General features: G+C 40.7%; 1 protein-coding gene across 7 annotated transcripts in view; it reads left to right on the forward strand.

Moving 5' to 3' along the window:
* ECT2L (epithelial cell transforming 2 like) overlaps positions 1-23,592 on the forward strand; it is an 81,428-nt gene that overhangs the window by 35,709 nt on the left and 22,127 nt on the right. For 6 of the 7 annotated variants that reach the window (XM_078447373.2, XM_078447380.2, XM_078447377.2 and 3 more), the window contains 9 exons: positions 1,345-1,597; positions 2,476-2,644; positions 3,394-3,532; positions 5,540-5,708; positions 9,640-9,768; positions 15,890-15,982; positions 17,996-18,178; positions 19,991-20,094; positions 20,496-20,621. In XM_078447373.2, the coding sequence (XP_078303499.2) occupies positions 1,345-1,597; positions 2,476-2,644; positions 3,394-3,532; positions 5,540-5,708; positions 9,640-9,768; positions 15,890-15,982; positions 17,996-18,178; positions 19,991-20,094; positions 20,496-20,621 (1,365 nt within the window). The remainder of the gene's footprint in view (positions 1-1,344; positions 1,598-2,475; positions 2,645-3,393; positions 3,533-5,539; positions 5,709-9,639; positions 9,769-15,889; positions 15,983-17,995; positions 18,179-19,990; positions 20,095-20,495; positions 20,622-23,592) is intronic. The other variant, XM_078447378.2, reaches the window with a different exon arrangement.

The following is a 23,592-nucleotide window of genomic DNA, read 5'->3' on the forward strand; positions in this document are numbered from 1 at the left end:
GACTGACTCACCCGCCCTGCAAGCTTCATGTTCTCTATATAGAGTGTCTTTTCCACCTTTTTTGGCTTTCAGTGTTTCAGCCTGCATCTTTCTTCTGGCTTTTTAGTTTACTAATTCTCTCTTTTGCTGGATTCGAATTTGCTTTTAAACTGGTCCATTGAGTTTTAAATTTCTGCTATTATGTTTTTCAGTTCTAGAAGGCTGATTTGATTATTTTACCAAAATTTCTCACCTAGCTATTTAATTTCCCAGACATATTAATTATAGGGTTGTTTATTTTTTAAGTTCGTGCCTAACAATTACAACGCATGGCTCTCCTGAGGGTCTTACTCTACTTAATAACAGATCATGAAAGACAAAAGGAGAAACAAACAATTCTTGTCCTTTGGTGTGCCTGGTATTTTTGATGGAGTATCAGATATTGGTTATAAGATATTTTTGCAGTCAATAATTTGAGTCTCTGGATGAGGTTATCTTCTTCCAGAGAGAATTTGCTTTTGTTTCTGTCATTTGGTTAGGCTAGGAATAGATGACTTAAATCCAGTCAGAGAAAGAGATTTTTCAAAGCTGGCTTCAGTCTTTGTGATAGTTGTCTAATTCCTTATCCTTGCTGATAAGGATCTCAGCTGAAAGCCTGGCGTGATCACCAAGGCTCTTGCCCTTAGTGAGCCCTGGATTTAACTTTGTTTCCTCTCCTCCTCGTGAGAATACCTAAAATTCTTTTCAGCTTCCCTGTCGTTCAGCCATAACTTTCTGCTTTGCTTCTCAGCCTGAGCTTTCCTTTGGAACTGCCAGATGCCTTGAAATGAAAAGTAATGCCAAATGTTGGGGTCACCTCTCTGGGTTTCCCTTCTCTCTGGGGTCATGGTTACATGAGACGTTGCATTCGTAGCTCTATACGCCTTCAAAGAATTGTTTTATAATATTCTGTCTAGATACTTGGCTCAATTAGATCACGTGAAATTTGCTGTTCCCATATATCAAAGCTGGTTGCATACTGGCAACATCATGTGGTTCAACCAAAGGTGTTCCCAGTGGAAGGTTTGGTCTGAAACAAACTAATACACTATTGCTCAAAATCCTCAGAATCAAATCAATGCTATGGGAGCAAGTGTACAAAGATGACTAATACATATATTCATATGTAACGTATATTGTCATCAAAGACTACTTTTCTATGGAGTCAGGGATGGTTCTTGTTTGTTAGAGTCAAATTCAGATGACAAGTCAGCGGCACCAGAAATCTCAAGGTAAAGAAGTTATCTGTGTAGCTGAAACATTATTACTAGGAAACTGTCCTTAAAAATTTCTAGCAAACTCTCTTTCTCATTTCTTTTTCTGTAGGACTGCTTATGGATGCCCAAATGCATTAGGTTTGGGTGGTTTCTGCCCTATACTCCAACAGATAATGAGTACGGTGCTTGGAAGCATCATTACATTGCTTGTGTGTCCAACTTAGATTGGCCAATCCCTAGGGAAGCTACTGCTATGTATGGGACCTTGAATGAACCCAAAAGAGAAGATGAGGAGCTACAGGAGAGACAAAGAGAAAAGTGCCTACGAAAAATAATTTGGGAGAAAATTGCGCTACGTAAAAGTGAGCAGCATTTGAAAACTCTATCTTATCCAACTATTGTAGAAACGAATGGATTTACACACAAATTCCCACAGAGGAGGATAGTTAGGTCTTTCTGGAATAGCATGTGGGTGGCATTCTCTAAAGTATGTTCAGGACAAGTTCTTCCCCCCCCCCCCCCCCCCCCGTATATTTCAAGTTCATGAATAAGAAAAAAAAGATTTCAGATGAAATACAGAAAGTCAAATATCAGTGCCTCCATTATTATTCTGGTTACTCTCGGGTTTAGGAGTTTAGGAGACCAAAAACAGGGAGAGAGAAGAATAACGCAGGCAGAAGCAAGTAAATAGGCTCAGGACAGAAGAATTGGGACTGGTGACAGAGAGGGAGGAATGAAAATAGGCACGGAAGCAGGAAGAATGGCATTAAAAAAAGCAAAGTGGAAAGGGAGGAGGGATAAGACCCACTCTCAGCTAAGCCTTCTGATTTACACAGTGCACAATAGTCATCGACAAAAGTGATTTGAGTTCTGCCATCTTTTTTTTTTTTTTCACTGACTCACACCCGGTGAGATCCTAACAAATGGGAAGTTACTTGAAGCCAAGAAGAAGTGCAGAAATGGACGTGATGCCTATACATTGATTAACTGGTTTTCACAAGAAAAGGGGTGCGGTTCTCTGAGCTTTGTCTCTTGACCTGACATGACTGGTAACTCGCAGCCACAGTGCTGAGACAATAAGAAATCCAAGCAGAGTCTGTAGAAAGGGCTACAATTATTGCCACTTGGAGCAGTGCCCTGGTACGGCTTGATTTTTGATGCCTTTATCTAGGTAGACTTGGCTGAGAGAAGCAAGTAAGAACTGAAGTAAACAACTGAGCCGGTGCTATTTGTTTTTCAGAGGAGTTATTTAAAGTTCGACCCCCTTGGGCGAGCGGAACGTGCTGCTCTAGATTGTTAAAATCCAAATGCCAGCCACGTCTGTCCCAGACTGTGAGGGATCGAGTGGGATTACATGAAGCTTTGGAGAAACAGCTTGTTTTGGCATCCTTAGAAGCTTTGCCCAAGCGGTAAGCAAACCTCCATCTCCTGAAAGCTCAAGACCATCCCATGATACCAAGAATTCATTCTAGAATAATTTAGCTAACACGCAGGGAGCTTGTATAATTATCTGGCTCCTATCCTATGAAACAGCAACAGAAATAACTCTTTAGTCCTCAAGACCAGTGGTCTTTAACATGTTCTCTGAAGAGGGAAATCTGTAACTTTCAAAATAAATTTTATATTTCAAATATTCTTGACCCTACAAAGAGGCTGGACTGTAGGACATTTTCTGTGCAAAGCTATTGAGCAAAAGTAACATTTTTTTTCAGAAATGTTTTTTTATGGAATAAGCATATCCAAATGGGACTGTGGGGGTAAGGGTAAGAGAATAGAGTCATTACTCAGAAAGCTGTGGGGACCAGATGATTTAGGAGATTTTAAATTTCTCAGCTGTTCCTCTTTAAAACGTCATTTTGAACCCCTAAGTATGTCACTATATTCACTCTGAGTGCCCGATAAACGCTAAATAAGTTCCAGAAGACCTTTCCAGTGTCCTTCAAATGCAGGAGGAGAGGCCCAAAGGCCAGCTCCAGTCCCTCCCCACTCAAGAACCCCATGTGCTGCTGTCCCCAAAAACCACAGGGAGAGACTGAGGTTCTACGGCCACATACCTTGTTCAGTATGAGTAATGCCCAGACAACATGTCGGTGCTCCAGCATCAAAATCAAATGAATAGAAAATTAAAATTTCACTTCTTCCCCTCTTTTCCCTGTAGAAGCAATGTTTCTGGAAGCCATTCCTATCCTTTGTTATCAAAGAAAACTTGGCATGGTGTTCATAAAAATGATGACAGCCCTTCATATGCTTCCCAGCTCCACATCATATTAATATCATCTCGGATTCCTGCATATGAGGTACAGAGTGTGTTAGGAGGCCTGCCCTTTTTTGAATTGGGTTGTTGTTTTTTTTTCCTTTTTCATCCCCACTAGAGGACGTATGGCAATCTTTTGGCCCCCATGTGTATGAAAAGGATTCATCTTCTGAAAGCAAAACGGTGTAAGTGGAAATTTACAGACCCAAAACACTTTTAAAAATCAGAAGTGATAAAGATACCCATAAATCAAAATTACTTTTAAGAAAGCATGAAAGGCCAAACCACCTTGCAAGTAGTTAAGTGTCCAGTGAATTCTTACTGAATTGAATCTGTTGCACTGAGTCCAAAAAAGAGCAAGGTGATTAAGGATTATTTTAAAACCTCTTTGGAATGCCCAAGGAATTAAATACTATCATGTCACCACCATTTCTCAAAAGAAGAATGTCAGGAATCCTAGTTTGTGACCTATTTAATGAGGTGCCATTAAATTAAAATATGTTCTTTCTCTGGGACACGTGGGGGGCTCAGTCGGTTGAGCGTCCTACTTCAACTCAGGTCATGATCTCACGGTTCGTGAGTTCAAGCCCAAAATCAGCCTCGCTGCTGTCAGCGCAGCGCCTGCTTCGAATCCTCTGTTCCCCCCTCTGCCCCTCCCCCACTTTCTCGGTCTCTCTCTCTCTCTCTCTCTCTCTCTCAAAAATAGACATAAAAAATGTCCTTTCTATAATGAAGTTATATATTTTAATTTTAATATGAGTAATAAGAACAATAAAGGAAGCACAAAGAAGACATAGGAAGCACATATTTTTAGAGATATATGAGTGTGTGTATTTGTATATATGTGTACATATGTATGCATTGATACACAGGGACATATTGAAGGGATGACACGGGGCAGGTTATATTCATTGGCCTACTTAAAAAGTGTTTTCAAAAAATTGTATTTGTAACAAAATGGTTGCTTTCAAGATACTAAGTCAGTATTCTTTCTGGGCACCTAGAAATTGACTCTGATCATTCACAACCAGCCGACTTAGTGGATACACATGAAAGCAAGATCAGAGCTTTGATCTCCAGGTGGGCCCCAGATAGTTTCCCTGATGTTTAATAAGGGGCATCAAGCTGGGCACAAAGGATAACTGGTGATAGAATCTGGGTAAAACAAACAAACGAACAACAAAAACCGGTTAAAAGTGGGTGGTGGGTGGGCTAGATGGGTGATGGGTATTAAGCAGAGCACCTGTGAGGAGCACAGTGTGTCATGTGTAAGTGATCAATCCCAGAAATCTACTCCTGAAACCAATATTGTGCTGCATGGTAACTAAAATGTAAAAAATAAAGTAGGTCTATCCTCCTATTTGTCTTCTTTACATAAATCTACGCCATAATTACTTATTTTATTATACATGTGATGGGTGTTTAAGCAAAAAGTAGGTCGTGACCGTGTGGTAGTTCTTTGTTGAGTGGAACTGTGTGACCTTCAGAAAGTGGCATGAGGTTTGCGGGCAAAAAAAAAAATCGTGGACTTTAATGACTTTCCAACATGTCTGCTGCTAATGAATTAACTTTATCACAATGAAAACTTTATTTGGTTGTTGAATTCAAAGCACAGTGGTTTTAATATTTATTTAAATGGGATATATTCAATCAATCACTATCGATAATTCAAAACTTCATAATTAAGAGGAAAACTTTAAATCTATTTTAAAAGTCCATTGCAAAATCACATGATCTGAATTTTATTATGTTTAAAAGTTGCACATGTCTTTGCACGGGTATGTACAAAAATAAAAAGACTGGAAGAAAGTAATCTAACTTGTTAATAGTATTTACCCCTGAGGGATGGAATTGTAGGTATACTTAATTTTCTCCTCTTATAATTAGAAAAGAAATGAAATTATTTAAAAAGAAACCAACAAAAGAGAAAGCTTATCTTCCTCCTTCCACAGTTTCTGACAAAAAGTCTTTAAAAATCAGAGCGTATTACATACCCATTGTCTTTATTAATAAATATGCTAAAATAATGGGCTCTGTTTTCATTTTCTAGATAGTAGTGGACAGCATTAAGGCAGGTATCATTTCTCTGGTGTATGAACACTGTGGCTTAACCTTGGAGAGCCTGCTTTATCTCATAGAAAAAGCTCTGGATGGACGGAAGGCACAGAGTATGGGGATATTTAGTGAAGGAGACAGCAGAGAAATCAATTTACTCCAAGGTAAGCTGGGAGATTCGAGACAACAACCAACTTTGCAGCAATGCCTACCACATGTATGACCTCCAGAATACTATTTTTCAATTTGCTAACAGAATTGATATCCTAGCTCAAAGGAGTCATAGAGGAGGAGTCCCTCTTATTCAAGGAAGGGTCAGCCTTTTTGTTCTATTCAGGCCTTCAACTGATTGGATGAGGCCCACCCACACTGGGGACAGCTATCTGCTTTACTCAGTCGGCTTATTCAAATGTTAATCTTATTCCCAAACACTCTCACAGACATACCCAAAATTATATTTGACTAAATATCTGGGCACCGGTGGCCCAGTCAAGTTGATACGTAAAATTCATCATCATACCATTAAACAAAAACTTCCCTTGTCCCCCTTATTCCAGCCTCTAGGAACTACCATTATGCTTTCTGTTCCTATGAATTTGACTACTTTATGTAGCTCATCTTAAGTGAAATCATACAGTATTTAACTTTGTGACTGGCTTATTTCACTTAACAATGTCATCAAGTTTCATTCATGTTGTAGCTTATGAAAGGATTTCCTCTACTTTTTAAGGCTGAATAATATTCCATTGTATATGTGGATCACATTTGGTTTATCCTTTCATTTGTTGATGGACATTTAGTTTGCTTCCACTGCTTTGTTTTTGTGAATAGTCCTGTAGTGAACATGAGTATGCAGATATCTCTTTGAGATTCTACTTTAAATTCCTTTGGATATTTATCCACATATGGGAATGCAGAACCATATGATAGTTTTATTTTTAATCTTTTGAGGAAACGCCATACTATTTCCCACCATTTTATGCTCCCTTGTGCACTGTTGCAGACAGAAAGTGTTCCATTTTCTTCACATCCTTGCCAACACTCGTTGTTTTCTGTGTTTTTGTTTGTTTTTAGTTGATAGTTAACTATCTTAATGGGTTTAAGGTGATAGTCATTATGGCTTTGATTTGCATTTGTCTAATGAATCGTGATGTTGAACATTTTTTCATATGGTTATTGGCTATTTGTATATCTTTAGGGAAGTATCTATTGAAGTCCTTTGCCCATTTTCTAATGGGTTTATTTGATATTTTTTATGGAGGTGTAGATACCCTTTATTAGTCTAGATATTGATCTCTTGTCAGATATATGACTTGCAAATATTTTCTCCCATTCTGTATGCTGCCTTGTACTCTGTTTATTATGTTCTTTCATGCACAGAAGTTTTTAAGTTTGATGAAAGTGTAGTAATTATAATAGCAGCAAATATCACTAATAGAATGCATTGTACTTCCAAGTGGTTTATACCACAAAGGAAAGGATTGGCTGGTATCATTAATTTGTTATGGGTCATCTTTTAAAAATGTTAATGGTGGGGCACCTGCATGGCTCAACTGGTTAAGCCCTGGACTCTTAATTTCAACTCACATCATGATTTCCTGGTTTGTGAGTTCAAGCCCCAAGTCAGGCTCTGCACTGACCATATGGAGCCCTTGGGGTTCTCTCTCTCTCTCTTCCCTGCTCATGCTCTTTCTCTTTCTCTCTCAAACTAAATACATACATACATACATACATAAACATTTTTTAAAAATGATGATCGTTATCCTTTCCAGGGGGAAGAAGATGATGAGTGTTTTAGAACTAAAGTTTCAGTTTCTAGTCCTCCTTCTACTATAACTTACATTCTTTCCTTGTTATACCTAAGATAGAACTGTTTTAGCATGAAATCTTCCACCTTTGGGAGATGAGGGAAGAAAGGGAATAAGATGGTCAAGGATCTGGCTGGCAGGGAACTCACAACATGGCCAAGCAAATACCTGAATCACCCAGAAAACTGCCATCTCTGTGGCTATGTCGCCCAATGATCTATCCCAGCTGCTAACTCAGGAACGGAGCAGGAAAGCTCCGGCGGGCTGCCGGGGCCCACTGATCCATCTGGGGGAATCCCAGGAGGGCTGCACAAACCGAGAGCATAGCTCCTGGCTGGGTTTGACAACACTGTTGCTGAACAAATGCAGATAAACTCATGGCAAGAGAAGCCAATCACTCAAGAGACAAGGGTTTGGAAGAAAGAAAGGGAGACATTTATTTTGAGTGCCAGTAGCCAAGGAGAGTTGCAGGCTTGAGCCTAAACAACCGACCTCTCCACCTGCAAGATGGATACTAGAGTTTTACAGAGATGGGCTCAGTGAGGTACGTGCACGAGAGCAGGCAGGGGGCACGTGATCATGAGCTGGGGGTTGGTATGTGCTCAGCTCACCATCACGGGCAGAGAAGGGGACACGTTGGGTGTGGTCTTTGAGGCATTCCATTGCTATCAGGGCTTTTCTGGTCCAACTGGAAGAGTCCAGTCATCGCATAACGTCTTGGGAATGCCTCAAGAAAGTGCAGTAAGAAATAGGCATAATGGGTTTTCTTTGGAGCATGAGTTAAGCAATCTTGTCTATTTCTGGATTTAACTGTTGGGGTCTTTGGTTGAGCAAGAGGGCTTGCTGACAGCTAGAACTCAGCATGCTTGGGATAGGTTTAGTGAATTTTATTATTAACAAAAATAAGCTGCTTTTGGTTTATCTTTACTTTATTTTTGTCTTTTTTGTTCAGGTTAGCTGTGCCTGGGGCAAGTTGCGTTCCACACCTGATTTTATATGCCGCACCCCCCCCCCCCAAAGTAAAGCATGGCTACTAGTCAGGGTTTAAATTTACGATTAATTACATGGCAGCTTTCCTCTAAATGATGGAGAGGTATCAATTGCAAATTTATGCCGTGGCATAGTAGGTTCACCTCTTACAGAGTAGAAGAGCCTGTTAGGGTTTTCTAACATCTCAGACTTTTTGTTCTCCAGATGAGACAGGTTTCTAAACTCTGCCTTTTTCTTGTTTTCTTTCTTTAAAAATAAAAAAATAAAAATAAATATATATGTACATATATATTTAATGTTTATTTATTTACTTTGAAGAGAGAGAGAGTGTGTGTGAGAGGGAGAGGAAACACAATGGGGGGAGGGGCAGGGACAGGGAAGAAAGAGCCACTCTGTCAGAGCAGAGCCCCACTTGGAGTTCGATTCCACAAACCGTGAGCTGATGACCAGAGCCAAAGTCAAGAATCAGCTACTTAACCGACTGAGCCACCAAGGTGCTCCCTTTGTTTTCTTTATTAAATGTCATAGTAACATAACAAAATACCTGAAAATGGAAGTTTTTCCCTCCATATAATTGTGGTGTTTCTGCAAGAGCTTTTGCCTTGAAACCAACAACAAAATGAAATCTCTTACTCCAGTGATCTCAACACGCCCTTCCGTTCTGTAACTAGACTTCTCGGTGGAAAGAAGTGAAATGTTGGGATTCTTGCCTGGCTTTGTTTTCAACTGCCTTCCTGGGACTTAAGAATTCAGAGTCTCCAGGAGTCCCTTAGAAATGGGTCCAAACACATTCTCATTAGTTGAATCATCATATAGAATTCCCAGGAAGTGAGCGTTTCCAGGATGTTTACCATCTCTGGGAGCCTTCTGTTCTGACTTCTTTTCTGATTGACAACTGTGAGAAACATTTTAACTTTGGAACTTGGTTGCAAAAATCTCAGGGCTTGACTGACCGTCTACCTTGGAACCCTGCTGTGAGCCTGGTAACACACTGCCGCTTTTGGGATGTATATACTTTACTTTTGGGGTATATATACATTGGAGGCAGAGAGACGGTGTCCTAAATCAGAGCGCACAGCGTCCAATAAATTCAGAATGTGAAGGAGACTGTGGCCCTGTTGGGGTCCTTTTGTGGCCCCAGTGTGGTGCAGTGCTAAAGGAGAGGAACCCTCCAGACTGGAGTCTTAGGAGCAGATACTGGCTTTTTGAGTTGTGGTTGCTTTTTCACAAACCGCTAAGGGTTTCTGTTCCTGATAATGTTACAGACTAAGAGGACATTTTGATTTCTTTTCCTCAGGTTATAAAATTGGTATTAAAAATTTATTGAGGCCTGAAGTGAGAGACTTCTGGGAGAAACTAGGAAGCTACGTGGCTCCTGAACAAGAAGGGGGTCACGTGGACCTCTTTGTACCACTCGGAGCATCCGGTCAGTTTTGAAAGGCGGTGGTCGTGCCTACTTTATAGTGATATTTTGTGGATTTTTGAAATGCCTTCGGTTCGTATGAGTCAGTCCCATGTTCCTCTTTATTTCTTTTTTTCTCTTATACCTCACGTACTCAGGTATTTAGGGGGAAAAGAGTTGCGGTTAGTTGTCAAAGTAACGAGGGGCAAGAACAGAAATAAAGTCACCAGTGGCAAGAGCCAGCCAAGAACATTATTTGTATTTCTTCTGGAAAACATGGTAAAATCAGCCTCCACTATACAGGAGAAAGTGCCTGACCAGCACAGAAACCATAATCTATCAACCTGGGAAAAGCCTCCCCGCTGTGTTCTGAACCTGGAAGGAATGAGCATGAACTTGGTGACCAAAGACCTTGAACTTGAATCCTAGGCATACCACTTTAGCTGTATGGCCTTAGGCAAGTTTGTGGACCTCTGTTTCCTCATACGAAAGTTAGGAGAATAGTATCTGACCTTACAGGACTTGTGAATATCAAAATAATGTAAATACTTAAAAATAAATAATACAAATACTTAAATAATATTGGAAAATTAGAAACAGGTGAAGTGCTTGGTAAAAATGAGACTGGTTGCTGATCACTGAGGTTGCTGATAATGTTCAGCGCCCCTCGGTCCACTATCAGTCACTATAATTCAAAGTTGATTTCAGTACTTGAAGAGAAACTTTAGAAACAATAAGACAGATTCACTTTCTAGACATCTATTAAATAAAAGCTCTGCCATCATGGGCTTATTTTTTTTTTTAATTTTATATATTATTTAATGCCAAGCAGAGCAAAGCAGAGGGAGTATAAGATTAAATTTTCTCGAACAGTTTCTTATTACCCATTCCTTAGGGAACTATGAGTCTTAAAGCTCTGTCTAATCCTCAGATTTCACTGAACTATTCATACATGCAAAGCATGCCCCTGCCACAGTTCAACCAGGGAAAAGGGAAAAACAAAAGAATGGGAAGAGGGTTAGAGAAAAACGAATTACAAAATATTATAATTTTTTTTCTTATACAGTTATTATAATTATGTAATCTTAACTATAGAAAATAGGTATAAAAAAATCTAGGAGGAAATACAACAAAATATTAACAGCACCTATCTCTAGATGAGTTTTTCAGATTTTCTACATTTGAAATCAAATATGGGTGGTGTGGGATTCCTCGGTTTAAAATCTGTGTGGGGCAGGTGGGAGTGGCAGTGGGGTGTGTATAGAAAAGGGTTTGGAAGGATGTCAAGGTGTTAATAATAGATAAGTGATTTCTCTTTTTTTCTTTTTCTTTGATCTCTTATTTTTCCCGATTTTCTATAACGAACTAGTATTACTTTTATAATGAGAGCAAAGCAAAAATTTTAACTGAAGTAGAACAAAAAGAAAGGATTTGGGAAAGTAAAGCTTTGAATGGCTTGAAAATAAGGGCAAAAGGGGAAAAGAACAATAGATTTGGTGATATAAGAATTGTCTCAGGGCGCCTGGGTGGCTCAGGTGGTTGAGTGTCCAACATCGGCTCTGGTCATGATTTCCTGGTCTGTGAGTTCAAACCCCATGTTGGGCTCTGTGCTGACAGCTCACAGCCTGGAGCCTGCTTCGGATTCTGTGTCTCCCTCTCTCTCTGCCCCTCCCCTACTTGATCTCAATCTCTCTCTCAAAAATAAATAAACATTAAAAAAAATTTAAAGAATTGTCTCCAGTGAAACGTAATGGCGCTCAGACTTCTCACCACTATTTTGGCCCCCAAACCATCTCTAAAGTTCTTGTCAAAGGTCATTTCCACCTGGATGAGCCATCAAGACCCTGATTCAGTCAAAAGATCCCAGGTTCTCAGTCCAAAAATCTCTTTTCTGCCACCTCGGTCATCACTCTTGAGCTTGTCATCCCCGGGAGCTCTATTACCTCTGAAGGCTTGATCTCCAGCATTTTTCTCCCTGAGTACCACTTCCAAATCATGTGCCAAATATTCCAACAACCATGTTCCAAATATTCCTACTCTAATAGTTTTTTGCCTGAAGATCTCCAATGCACACACTCTCACTTTTACACTATCAACCTTGCCTTCATCCTTGGTTCCTTCTTTGTTAAACCTGCGTTTCATGGTTCATCATTATCATTAGTTTCTTGCAAAGAATCTGAACTTCTTTGGCTCTCTTTCTCAGGCTCAATTACAATGTTCCTTAAACACCATCATCTACCTAACCTCCGCCTGCCTGCACTAAAGCAGCTGAAGCCTGCCAAAAAAGTAATATGACTTTTAATCTGACTTGACTTTGACGGCATAAATGCCGAATAAGATTGCAACACTGATGAGCACCTGGTAAATTCCTTTGGTAAATTCCTTTCCCACTCTTGGAGAGGACTATACCGTCCCTGCTCCTCCTCTGTCAATACTTCAATAACCTCTTTCAGCTGTTGACCTTGCCTTTTTCTTCCCTGAGAAAACTCCCGAATTCCCCTCCCACCACCAAATCCACCGCCTCCCCCCGCTTCTTACCTTCGCTCTCTGTCTTCCCTTCTGTTACAATGGAAGAAACACCTCTGCCCAAATCAGAGATCCGGCATCCGCTAGGACTCTGTATCTCACCACCTTTCACCTCCTCACGGCCGCATTCCTACACTCAGTTCTCTCCGACAGCCTCTACCCTCTTTTATTGGGTCATTCCTATCAAATCAGGATCACCTGTAGCAGCAGCTCCTGTCCTAAAGAGTGAGAGAGAGAGACCATAAACTTTCCCTCGCCTATGTACCCTCACCTATATACGGATTATCTCGGTGGTTCTCAAATGTTCATGTGTATTTGAGTCACCTAGAGGTCTTGTGGTTTAAGCATGGGACTCCTGATTTCGGCTCAGGTCATAATCTTACAGTTCATGGGGTCGAGTCCCGTGTGGGGCTCGGCGCTGCCCCTGCAGGGCCTGCTTGGGATTCTCTCTCCCCCACCTCTCTCTATCCCTTCCCCACTCTCACTCTCAAAATAAATACATAAGACTTTTTTTTTTTTTTTTTTTAAAGTACGCATTGCTAGACCTTGTCCTAGCATTTCTTACTCAGTACGTCTGGCGGGGGGCCGGGGGCGGGAGGTGCTGGGAATTTTCATTTCTAACAAGTTCCCAGGTGCTGCCGCTCCCGGGGCACGCTGGGAGAAGCACTGGTCTATGCCGACTACTTTCCTCACCCGTCCTTCGCTTCTCATTTCACGCACACGGACACTCCTCCTGGAAACTCTCCTCCTTCCCTCCGTTGCCGGAACACCACCCTCTCCCTGCGCTGCCTCTTCCGTCAGCGGGCCCTTCCCGCGGTCCTTTGCCGGCTCCCCGCCCTCTGCGAGCTGCCCGGCCTTTCCCACCACCGCACTCTTTCCCTGGACAACCTCATCCGCTCCCGACTCTAAATCCGATCCGTGTGCTCGGGACTCCCAAATTTGTGCTTCCGGCTCTGCGATCTCCCAGCTGCACACCCGCAGCTAGCTTGACGTCCTCATACGAATGTTTAGTTTGGGCATCTAGGAGGCATCTCAGAGTTAACATACCTAAAAGGCCGGGTTGCCCCCTCAGCGCCAAACCCCCCCACCTGGCCCGGGATTCCTCGGTTAGGATATCGTCATTCGCTCAGTTGCTTCATAAGCCCAACACCTAGAATTTATCTGTTTTGGACATTATTTAAACATTTTCAAGCAACTTTACGAAGGTATAAGTGACACCTAATAAACCGTACTATTTAAAGGGTGCAATTGGCTAAATTTTGACATATGGATACGTGAAACCATAAAACATCGAGGTAACGAACCTAGTCACCACCCCCCCAAAAATTTTCTTCATGCCACTCTGTAATTTTTCTCTCCTACTTCTCCCCACCCCCAGCCATGAATCAACTGTCCTACTTTCTTTCACAATATATTCGCTTGTATTTTACAGAATTTTCTATAAATGGAACCATACATACATCGTGCACTCTTCTTTGTCAGGCTTCTTTCACTCAGAAGAATCATTGTAGATCCATCCATTTGATGCTTGTATCAATGGTCCACTGTTTTTTTATTGCTGGGAATTATTGCATCGTACACATATACCACAGTTTGTTCAGTCACTTGTTGATAGATATTTGAGTTCTTTCCAGTTCCTGGGTCTTACATATAAAGCTGGTATGAGCCTATGTGTGAACATATGCTTTTATTTCTCTGGATAAATACCTAGCAGAATAGCTGGGTCATATGATCAGTGTTAACTTTTTATATTATTTATTTTGTTAATATTTACTTATTTTTCACACACACACACAAACACACACACACGCACACACGCACACACGCGGAGTGGGGGAGGGGCAGAGAAAGAGGGAGACAGAATCCGAAGCAGGCTCCAGGCTCTGGGCTGTCAGCACAGAGCCAGACGCGGGGCTCGAACCCACAAGCTGTGAGATCATGACCTGAGCCGAGGTCGGATGCTCAACCGACTGAGCCACCCAGGCGCCCCTGGTGTTAACTTTTTAAACAGCGGCTAAGCTGTTTTCCAAAGTGGTTGTAGAATTTTTCATTTCCACTGGCAGTGTATGAGAACTTGAGTTGTGTAGCACCCCCACACTGGGTACGTAGTCTCCTTAAATTTAGCCATTTGTGTGGGTGTGCAGTAGTATTTCATTGTGGTTTTAGTTTGTATTTTCCTAATGACCGATAATACTGAACATATTGTCATGTGCTTATTTGCCATTCATTTGTCTTCCTTGCTGCAGTGTCTGTTCAAATCGTTTGCTCATTTTTCAAATTAGGTTGTTTGTTGTCTTACTGAGAACTCTGTATGTAGTCTAGAAAACTGATTTGCAAATATTTCCTCCCACCCTGGGACTTATCTTTTCCTTCTCTGAACAATCCCTTTTGAAGAGATGAAGTTCTTAATTTTTGTGAAGTCAAATTTGTTTTTTTTTCTTTTATACAGTATGCTTTCAGTGTCATATCTGAAAACTCTTTACCCAACTCAAGTTCACAAGACTTTCTCCTATGCTTTCTTCTAAATTATTTATTGTTTTGACTTTTAGGTTTCTGATTCATTGATTTGTTTATTTTACATAGTGTTAAAGGTACAGGTTGAAGTTTTGTGGGTTTTTTTCCTTAACATATGGATATCTCATTTTTCCACCGCCATTTCTTGTAAAGACCGTCCTTTTCTCCGTGCCTTCCTTTTGCATCTTTGTTGAAATCAGTTGAGCACATATATGTAGGTATACCTATGGACTCTATTGATTTCGCTGGACCATGTGTCAGTTAAAAGATTAGACCCCAGTAGGGCTTCCTGGGTGGCTCAGTTAGCTAAGCACCCAACTCTAGATTTTGGCTCAGGTCATGATCTCGCGGTTTGTGAGACTGAGCCCCACATCAGGCTCTGTGCTATCAACACGAAGCCTGCTTGGGATTCTCTCTTTTCTTCTGTCTCTCTGCCCCTCACCCTCTCCCCCTCTCTCTCAAAAGCGAATATATAAACTTAAAAAACAAAGACTAGACCCCAGTAAACAAAAGACATCCCAACCTTTCAGCCACTGCCATCTTTTTCCAAACAATTGAAACAGTTTGGAGTAATTTGTTTACTCTTAGACCACAAAGAGTTAAAATATATAGCCCAATATATTAGTTTCATTCAAAGTAACTCACTCTATGTGCTGAATTTAATAATTCCATCTTTATGCTGTGTCACTGAAGAAGGGGTGAAATTAATGCCATACTTAATTTTGACCGCTGTTTTTAAGTTTCAACAGTTTTAAGTCTGTATTCTTACAATGAGACTTCTCCTTTGAGTCAAACTATTTTCGAAAATGTATGTAGACTTTTCTCTGCCTTTGGCCTGAGTATTCTGAATTTGAAAATAAGCACCAGGTCAAACCCCATGCCATCTGTCTCCACCCTGTTGTGTAGTCCCCATAGATTAAGTGTTTGGACCTCGGCACTTAGGGGTGAGCTGTGAAGCGTTTGTGGACTGTTCCATGAGAGATTTGGATCGAAGACGAGAAGTCCTCGCGGCCTTTCTTGGCCAGCTTAGTGCTCCTAAGTAATACTTAAGTGTTCCAAGGCAAAACCTGTGAGTAAACTAATGACAGTATTTTTGACTGCGCAGAGGCAGGAATAGAAGTTCTTTCTCAGCTGTCTCAGCTAACTGGCACGTTCTTTACTGCCCCCACTGGGATTGCAACTGGCTCTTACCAACACAGTAAGTACACGGGGGCTGACCACAGTGCCCGGTAACATCCACCAACTCCAGGGTCACCAAAAGACACAGCACAGCTAATAATACCGGTTCTGACTCATGTCAATTACTGTCTTCCATTCCTTCTCTGAAGGAATGCTGTCGCAATTCAAACTATGTTATTGCCTGGCGCTCAGTCATTTGCTGAGAAAGGGGTTATTTATTGCAGATATTCGCTTCAAACCATCATGTGGACAAACTCTATTGAAAACATCATGTTTTTAAATATATAATTTATTGTCGAGTTAGCTAACATACAGCGTATACGGTGTGCTCTTGGCTTCGGGAGTAGGTTCCCGTGATTCATCACTTACATACAACACCCAGTGCTCATCCCAACAAGTGCCCTCCTCAATGCCCATCACCGATTTTCCCGCCCCCCCTGCTCTCCCACTCCCTTCCACTCTCAGTTTGTTCTCTGCATTTAAATGTCTCTTATGGTTTGTCTCCCTCTCTGTTTGTGACTATATATATATTTTTTTCATTCCTTTCCCCCATGGCCTTCTGTTAAGTTTTTCAACTTCCACATGTGAGTGAAAACATGATTGTCTGTCTTTCTCTGGCTGACTTATTTCACTCAGCATAATACCCTCCAGTTCCATCCACGCTGTTGCAAATGGCAGGATTTCATTCTTTTTCATTGCTGAGTGAGTATTCCAGTGTATATATAAACCACATCTTCTTGATCTATTCATCGGTTGATGCACATTTGGGAAAACGTCACTTTTAACAGTTAAACGTGTATAGTTGCTGATCTAGAGAAATAATAAAGAATAATTCTTCTTAGTGAGATATAATCAATATAGTGTCATTGGGAAATAAGAATTCAGCTATAAAGTGATGGTGAAGGGGCTTGCTCAGGTTCCAATTCAACTGCATTACCTGAGAGGAAAAACAAAGAGAAAATACATCTGCGAGCAAAATTTGATTTAGATACTAAAAGTTGCAAATATTGAATCTAAATGTGACATTGGCTGACCAGCAAGAGGACCACATTGCTCTGCTACAGTAATGGTAATATAATCATTTCCCCCTTTAAAACTCCCTGGCCTCCTATTACCTGGGGTTTGGGGCCACGTAGAAACCATGTAAAGCATGACTTCTCTAATGCCAGATGCCAAAAGACTTTCGAGCCTGGGAAAAACTGGCATGATTGGAACTTGTAAGGGACAAGTTTCCACATATCTACAGAAAGCACATTGGCCTGATAGATTTTTGTAGCAGAACTCACTCGTTCACTTTAGTTTGTATCACTGCATTGCCATGTGAAAGCATATGGGGCCTTATGGAGAGGGGACATCAGCCTGCACACGCTGTTCTTTCTGGGGAAGCTTTTCTTCTTTTTCTCCTCCTCTGTCTCCTCTGCCTTCTGTTCGTCCTCCTTTTCCCTCTCTTCTTCTTAGTTTTCTTCTAGGAAAACATCTTATACAGAGTTGTACATGTCTATCAATAAAAATGAGGGACAGGAATCAAATAAGGCTACCTATCCATTCGGGACAGAAAATCAGATTTAACATGCCACAGTATCATTCAGTAATTGATTTTCGAGGAGAGAACTCTCTGAAGCACCCATTGCGGTTTTATAGAGAGATTTATAGAGAGAGAGCAACTCGACATGATGTAAGAAAGCTAGAGGGTTGGCGAGCCCAAGATGACTCTGGATGGCATGATGGGGAAGCCAGGCCGAGTGGGATTTTCTTGTATGTTCATTTTTAGGATGTAAAGCAAAGTCAGTATATTCTTACCCAGATGGCCACTCTGCTTCCTGATCTACAAATCCAGCAGCTACTTAATTTTGTTTTCAAATATAACATGTCAGCCTTATCTATCAAAGAATAGATAGGTATTTGAAATTATTCATTGTGTGCTTCTTGAGTTTGTAATTTTACCTTTGAAAGGAGACCATGGGTATTTATCTTAGTCTTCTAAGGAGAAAGATATTAAGCCTGCAATAATAAAAGGAGAAAATACTGTCAGTTCTCAGTGATTGGCTGGGACGACCGTGGGAAAGGGATCCCTTTGGCATCTACTTCAGTGAGTCAAAGCTGCAGATGTGGTCCAGCCTCGCGGACTTTCTGGAAGACACCTTGAAATCAGTAAGGAAACAGTTAAGTCCTCTCTTCAAGGAGTTGCGAAAGAACATCAGTGCCAAGATAATAGGTAAGAACTCTTGCTACTTTTGTTGCAGGTGAGTTATGAGGCTCGTTCTGCTTCCGGAGCAAATACAAGTTTAGGAATGGCTCAAGCAAAAGTTGACCTTTGCACCTGTTCAGTAAAACTTGATTCCCTTTGTCCTTCATATCTCCTTTCGAATGTAAGGAATAGCCAATGAGAGCAAATATGTTCATCTTCAAAATGCTGAAGCTAGTTCATTTTAAATGAAACCATCTTACTAATCCTGTGCCAGGCGGTTGTCGACCTACACAAAACTCACTAAATGTTTGCTAGGCCTGAGGGCTCTGCCCTTTTCCCCACCACAATCTGCTCTAAAAGGTAAGCTCCTCTTAGACACAGCACCCGTTACTTAAATTGTTCTGGGGTGGTGTTCTATTTATTTTCTATATAAAATACTCAATTTGGTGATGGGCTCCATGGTCCTCCGCTGAGCCTACTGGCATCACTGAATTTATTTTCCCATTCACACTCCTTACTCATGACTGATTTATCACAATAGAGTCTTGGAAACAGTTTTCTGTATTGGACCTTCCCCTAAGTCAATCCCTCCTTTAAAATGAGGGGTTTTTTGGGGTTTGTTTTGTTTATCATCTGGGTAAATGACCACCCTCCCATCTTTAACTACCTATTCAATTTATCCCTAACTGTTCCCATCTACCTTAAACACCCCTGAAATCAAGCCAGTAGTTAGTTGTGTCTTACTTCTTCCTTCCCTTCCCTGCCCTGTTTCTTATTGATGTCTTTTGCCACAAAAACTGTCTGTACAAGAGCCATAAAACACAGCTATACATGTAGATATTTTATGTCAATATATGTTCTGCATCTCTTTACATCAATGCCTCCAAAACAGGGCAAAACTGGGAGTGCTATTCTTGGTTTCATGTACTATCCACTTGACCACATTTAGTGGATGTTCAGCCAATACTGAAAAATGGTTATGAGGCTATAAATAGGGAGAAATTATTTCTCCTGGTTTTTTCATAGGTATTAAGGACCAAAAAGAAAAGTGAGAAAGTTAGCTTTTTCAAGATAGAAGAATTTTTTTTAATGTTTACTTATTTATTTATTTATTTTGAGAGAGAGAGAGAGAGAGAGAGAGAGAAAGCACACGCAGCAGAGAGGCAGAAAGAGAGGGAGGGAGGATCCCAAGCAGGCTCCATGCTGTCAGCACAGAACTTGATGTGGGGCTTGATCCCACGAACTGTGAGATCATGACCTGAGCCAAGATCAAGAGTTGGACACTTAATCGACCGAGCCACCCAGGTGTACCAAGAGAGAAGAATTTTTAAATAATATTTGTAAGCAAGAAGAAGTTAAATGGAATAAAATCATTTTCACATAAATGTATGTTGTTCAAAACACTAAAAAACATAAAAGATGTCTGTGTAACTATGTTTGTATGTCATTTCCTGTAGACTTAAAGTATCTATGTACTTGAGCACATAGATAAAGGGGAGTGAGGAGACATTTTGGGTGGGATTGAGAATCTAAAATTTAAACTTACAAGATTTATTTTCACATGTTCCCTCCTTATTGCCCAATTTATATATTCTATTTAATATCAGCCTTACCAGGATGGGTACTTTTTCATATGCTGCACATTTGGTTACTCTTGGTCAATTTATATAAGATGATGTCCATGGGGGGTAGATAGCCCCCATGGCATAGTGGAATTTTACTTTTTATTCTTCACATTGTTATCCACTAAAAAGCAATGGTGAGGATTGAATTGTTTTCTGCTTGATCACATCTCTTACGTAAATTAATTACAAGGCAGATGGCCTTATATATTCGCAGGGCAATTCATGTTTGACCACATGAGTGTGGCTAACATTCTGAATAACCAAGAAATTGCACAAGCTCTGGCAGATGGACTGATGGAACTTTCAAAAGATAATTCTGTAAGTGTTTCTTCAAAGAAAGCCAACCTTTTTCTTTTTTTTTTTTTCGAAGAAAGCCAACTTTAAAAATCCAATACTAAAATACATTTTTAGTTTGCATTGATTTTTTTTTAACCATATTATCCCTTTGTATGAACAGTTCCTCTGAGAGATTATATCGGGTTGTAAAACACAGCCCCTGAGAGATCCTGGACAATAAGAGAACCAAAATTAACTACAAAGTACCATTTACGGATTCTAGTTGAATAATACTTACTTTGTTTCCTAGACTTAAATTAATTGGGTAGAAAGAAGACAACGCTGCTCTTTTCTGCTGCACTTTGATCGACCTGTATTTCAGATGAATGTTTTAATTGGAATTTCTTTCTTTTTTTCTTCTGGTGGGGGGTTGATTTTTTTAGGACAAACCTCTGGAATTTTTGTCAAATTTTCTGCTGAAGAAAAGTAGTAAAGAAAGCAAGGATTTCGGAGAAGACGTTATTCTGACAAAATGTGACCCAAAAGCAACATTCGATTTATTCATGAAGGTAAGGTTATTGCTGTGCTGTTAGACACATGTGGTTAAGAAATTCATACACAGTAATGATAATTCTACTTGGAAAGCTTTCAACTTGTCATTTTTCCTACGAATTTCCTTTTCATGGATTATTATTAAAAAAAGGGTGTTTTGTAGTTTCCTAATGAGAGTGAAGCCACTTAATACGGGAAGCTGCACTCCTTGACTAGAGAGACACGGTCTGGGCCCCGGGAACAGAGTCCATCATTTGCATTAAGCAGCTCGCTCAGTGGAGTCCTGAGATTGATTCGAGAGAAAACTTAAGAAAAAATTTTTTTCAACGTTTATTCATTTTTGAGAGACAGAGCAAGAGCAGGACTGGGCAGAGAGAGAGGGAGACACAGAATCCGAAGCAGGCTCCGGGCTCTGAGCTGTCCGCACAGAGCTCGACGCGGGGCTCGAACTCACAGACTGCGAGATCATGACCTGAGCTGAAGTCGGACGCTTAATAACCACTCGCTGGGTGGGCCACCCAGACGCCCCAAGAAAATGGTTTCATTTGCAGTCCAGGATACTTTTTTTTTTTTTAAATAAAAGTAGGATGTGTTCTTTTCTTAGTTGAAATTCAGATTCATAAAAGGAAAAAAAGGTGGGTTTGAAGCCAGTTCTTCAAGCAAACAAGAATAATTTTGCCAGCACTATGTTCAGAATCCACCCATTCTTGGTTCAGTGAAATAATACGGATTCGGGAAATACGGAAAACTGCATTGTCATTCAGAGAGCTGGTTTCTAAGAAAATATCACTTCAGATGATGTCCATAGAATGTCACGTGATGCCCATAGAAAAATCACCTCTTGCTTCAAGGCTGGGGACACCACCCCAAACACAAACTCACCATGGAGACTGTTAGTGAGAATAGACCTATGAGTTCTATCAAGCAGGCAAATAACAGGCTATTAACCTGCTATTCTGGAAGCCTCTCTTCACACTTCTTTGTGGACAGCACAGTGGAGGAGAGGCAACCACGGAGGACCTTCTGGCAGCAGCGTCCCCTCTGCCAAGTCCCCAGATTGCTCAGCAAAATGAAAGCCATGCAGTTATGCACACGCACCCCTTGGTTGTTACCAGAGCAGGACCCTTGGTTTAACCTGCCCCCCCACCCCCACGAAGTGACTTATTCTTCTCAAGCACAAGCTTCCTTTCGAAGAAGAGTCTTAACACATTTTCAGGGACATCTAAGCCTTTTATAGGTCAGAGCCCTGCTTCCCTCATGCCCCATCTCTGAATCTGTCTTTTCAAAAGACTCTTGCAGACCACGCATTAGTCAGGTTCTCCAGAGAACCAGAAGTAATAGGAGATATATATACATACATACGTATATATGTATTGTGTATACATGTATATATATATGTGTATATATATGTATATATGTGTATATATATATATACATATATAATATTTAATTTAATTTTAATATATATTATGTCTAATATATTTAATATGTATATTTATCCGCACTGTCAGCACAGAGCCCAGTGTGGGGCTTGAACCCACAAATTGTGAGATTGTGACCTGAATGGAAATCAATAGTTGGACGCTTCACTGACTGAGCCACCCAGGCGCCCCTAAACATCTAATCACTTTAATAAAATAACACAGAATGTTTGGACTTCAAGTTGCCTCATTGCTGGAAAGCAGGCCTGCTAATGTCACATCACCTGCCAGTAATAGAAGTACAGAATCGGAAGACTCAATGCCTAGAAATTTCCTTGATTTAAAACAAAAATCAAATTAGGAAAAATATATGCTACATTCTTATTTGGTTTTCTGTTGTTTACTACTTAAGAGTTTGTGCACAAACTCCACGAAACAAAGTTGGGGACTTCCAGGAAGAAAAACCACGGCTTAAACATAGGTGTGGAATTAGGATACAATAGAGAAATCGAGTTTCTCCACACATCGGAGTTTATTTTTTAAACTGTAGATATTGGGGTGTCTGGGTAGCTCAGCGTCTGATTTTTTCTCTCCGTTCAGGTCCTGAGCTCGGGCTCCTGAGTTCAAGCCTTGCATTGGACTCCGTGCTGGGCATGGAGCCTACTTAAAAATCGGCAAATACATAAATAATAAAGAAACTGTAGATATTTGTCCTGAAGAACAAACTTAACAGCCATAGGAATGGAAAATAACGGTTTCTGCTGAGATAATTGTTTTAGACCATTCCATAGGGGATTCTGTAAGAGGACTTGCCTGCCAAATCCAGGAGCAGACACACACACACACACACACACACACACACACAGAGCCGTGCCTGAAGGTATGACCGGGCAGGGCCTACCCTCCATCCAGATGGCCAAGACTCTGCCCATATATGTATATACAGATAGAGGTATATGCACATGTCTGTCTGTCTGTCTACTACCATCTGTCCAATCAGATCCTATCTGTCTCACTGGGCAGTACTGACTCACTGTAGTGTTTACACTGATACTGTACAACCATGGCAACAGGTTACAAGCAGACCCATGGTTGTTCCTGAGTTCTACCTGTCAGTTTCACAGCTATTTCTGCCCCTAATTCAGGCACTGAGTGTCTTGTGGGAGAAGCATCGGCAATAATCTGGAAAAGGCAAACAAGGCAGGAAAGTTCCTACCATGTCATCAGTGGCCTCCCTTATATGTCATGGAGGGCGCCAAGGCACAGGCCCAGCAACCCCAAACAGTAGTTTCCTTATAAATGTGCCAAGTTTGTTGCCCCTGTCACTTCCTCTGAGTTCATCCCTAAAAAGAAAATAAGGGATGATGTCTTAAATTTAAAAATCGTCTCTAAAACGTAACGAAATTATACGTATCGTATACAGTGAGAAAACTTGTTATTTTTAGATTCAAACAAAATTCACACGCCAAAGCAACTTGCTATCCACAAAGAAAAATTGATGCTTAATAAAAGTGGCTGCTGCTGAGCCAGAGGCGAAGCAAAGCCCCAGTGTGAGTGAACAGGTTCT

Source organism: Panthera onca, chromosome B2 (assembly GCF_046562875.1).
Source record: "Panthera onca isolate mPanOnc1 chromosome B2, mPanOnc1 haplotype 2, whole genome shotgun sequence".
Lineage (NCBI taxonomy): Eukaryota > Metazoa > Chordata > Mammalia > Carnivora > Felidae > Panthera > Panthera onca.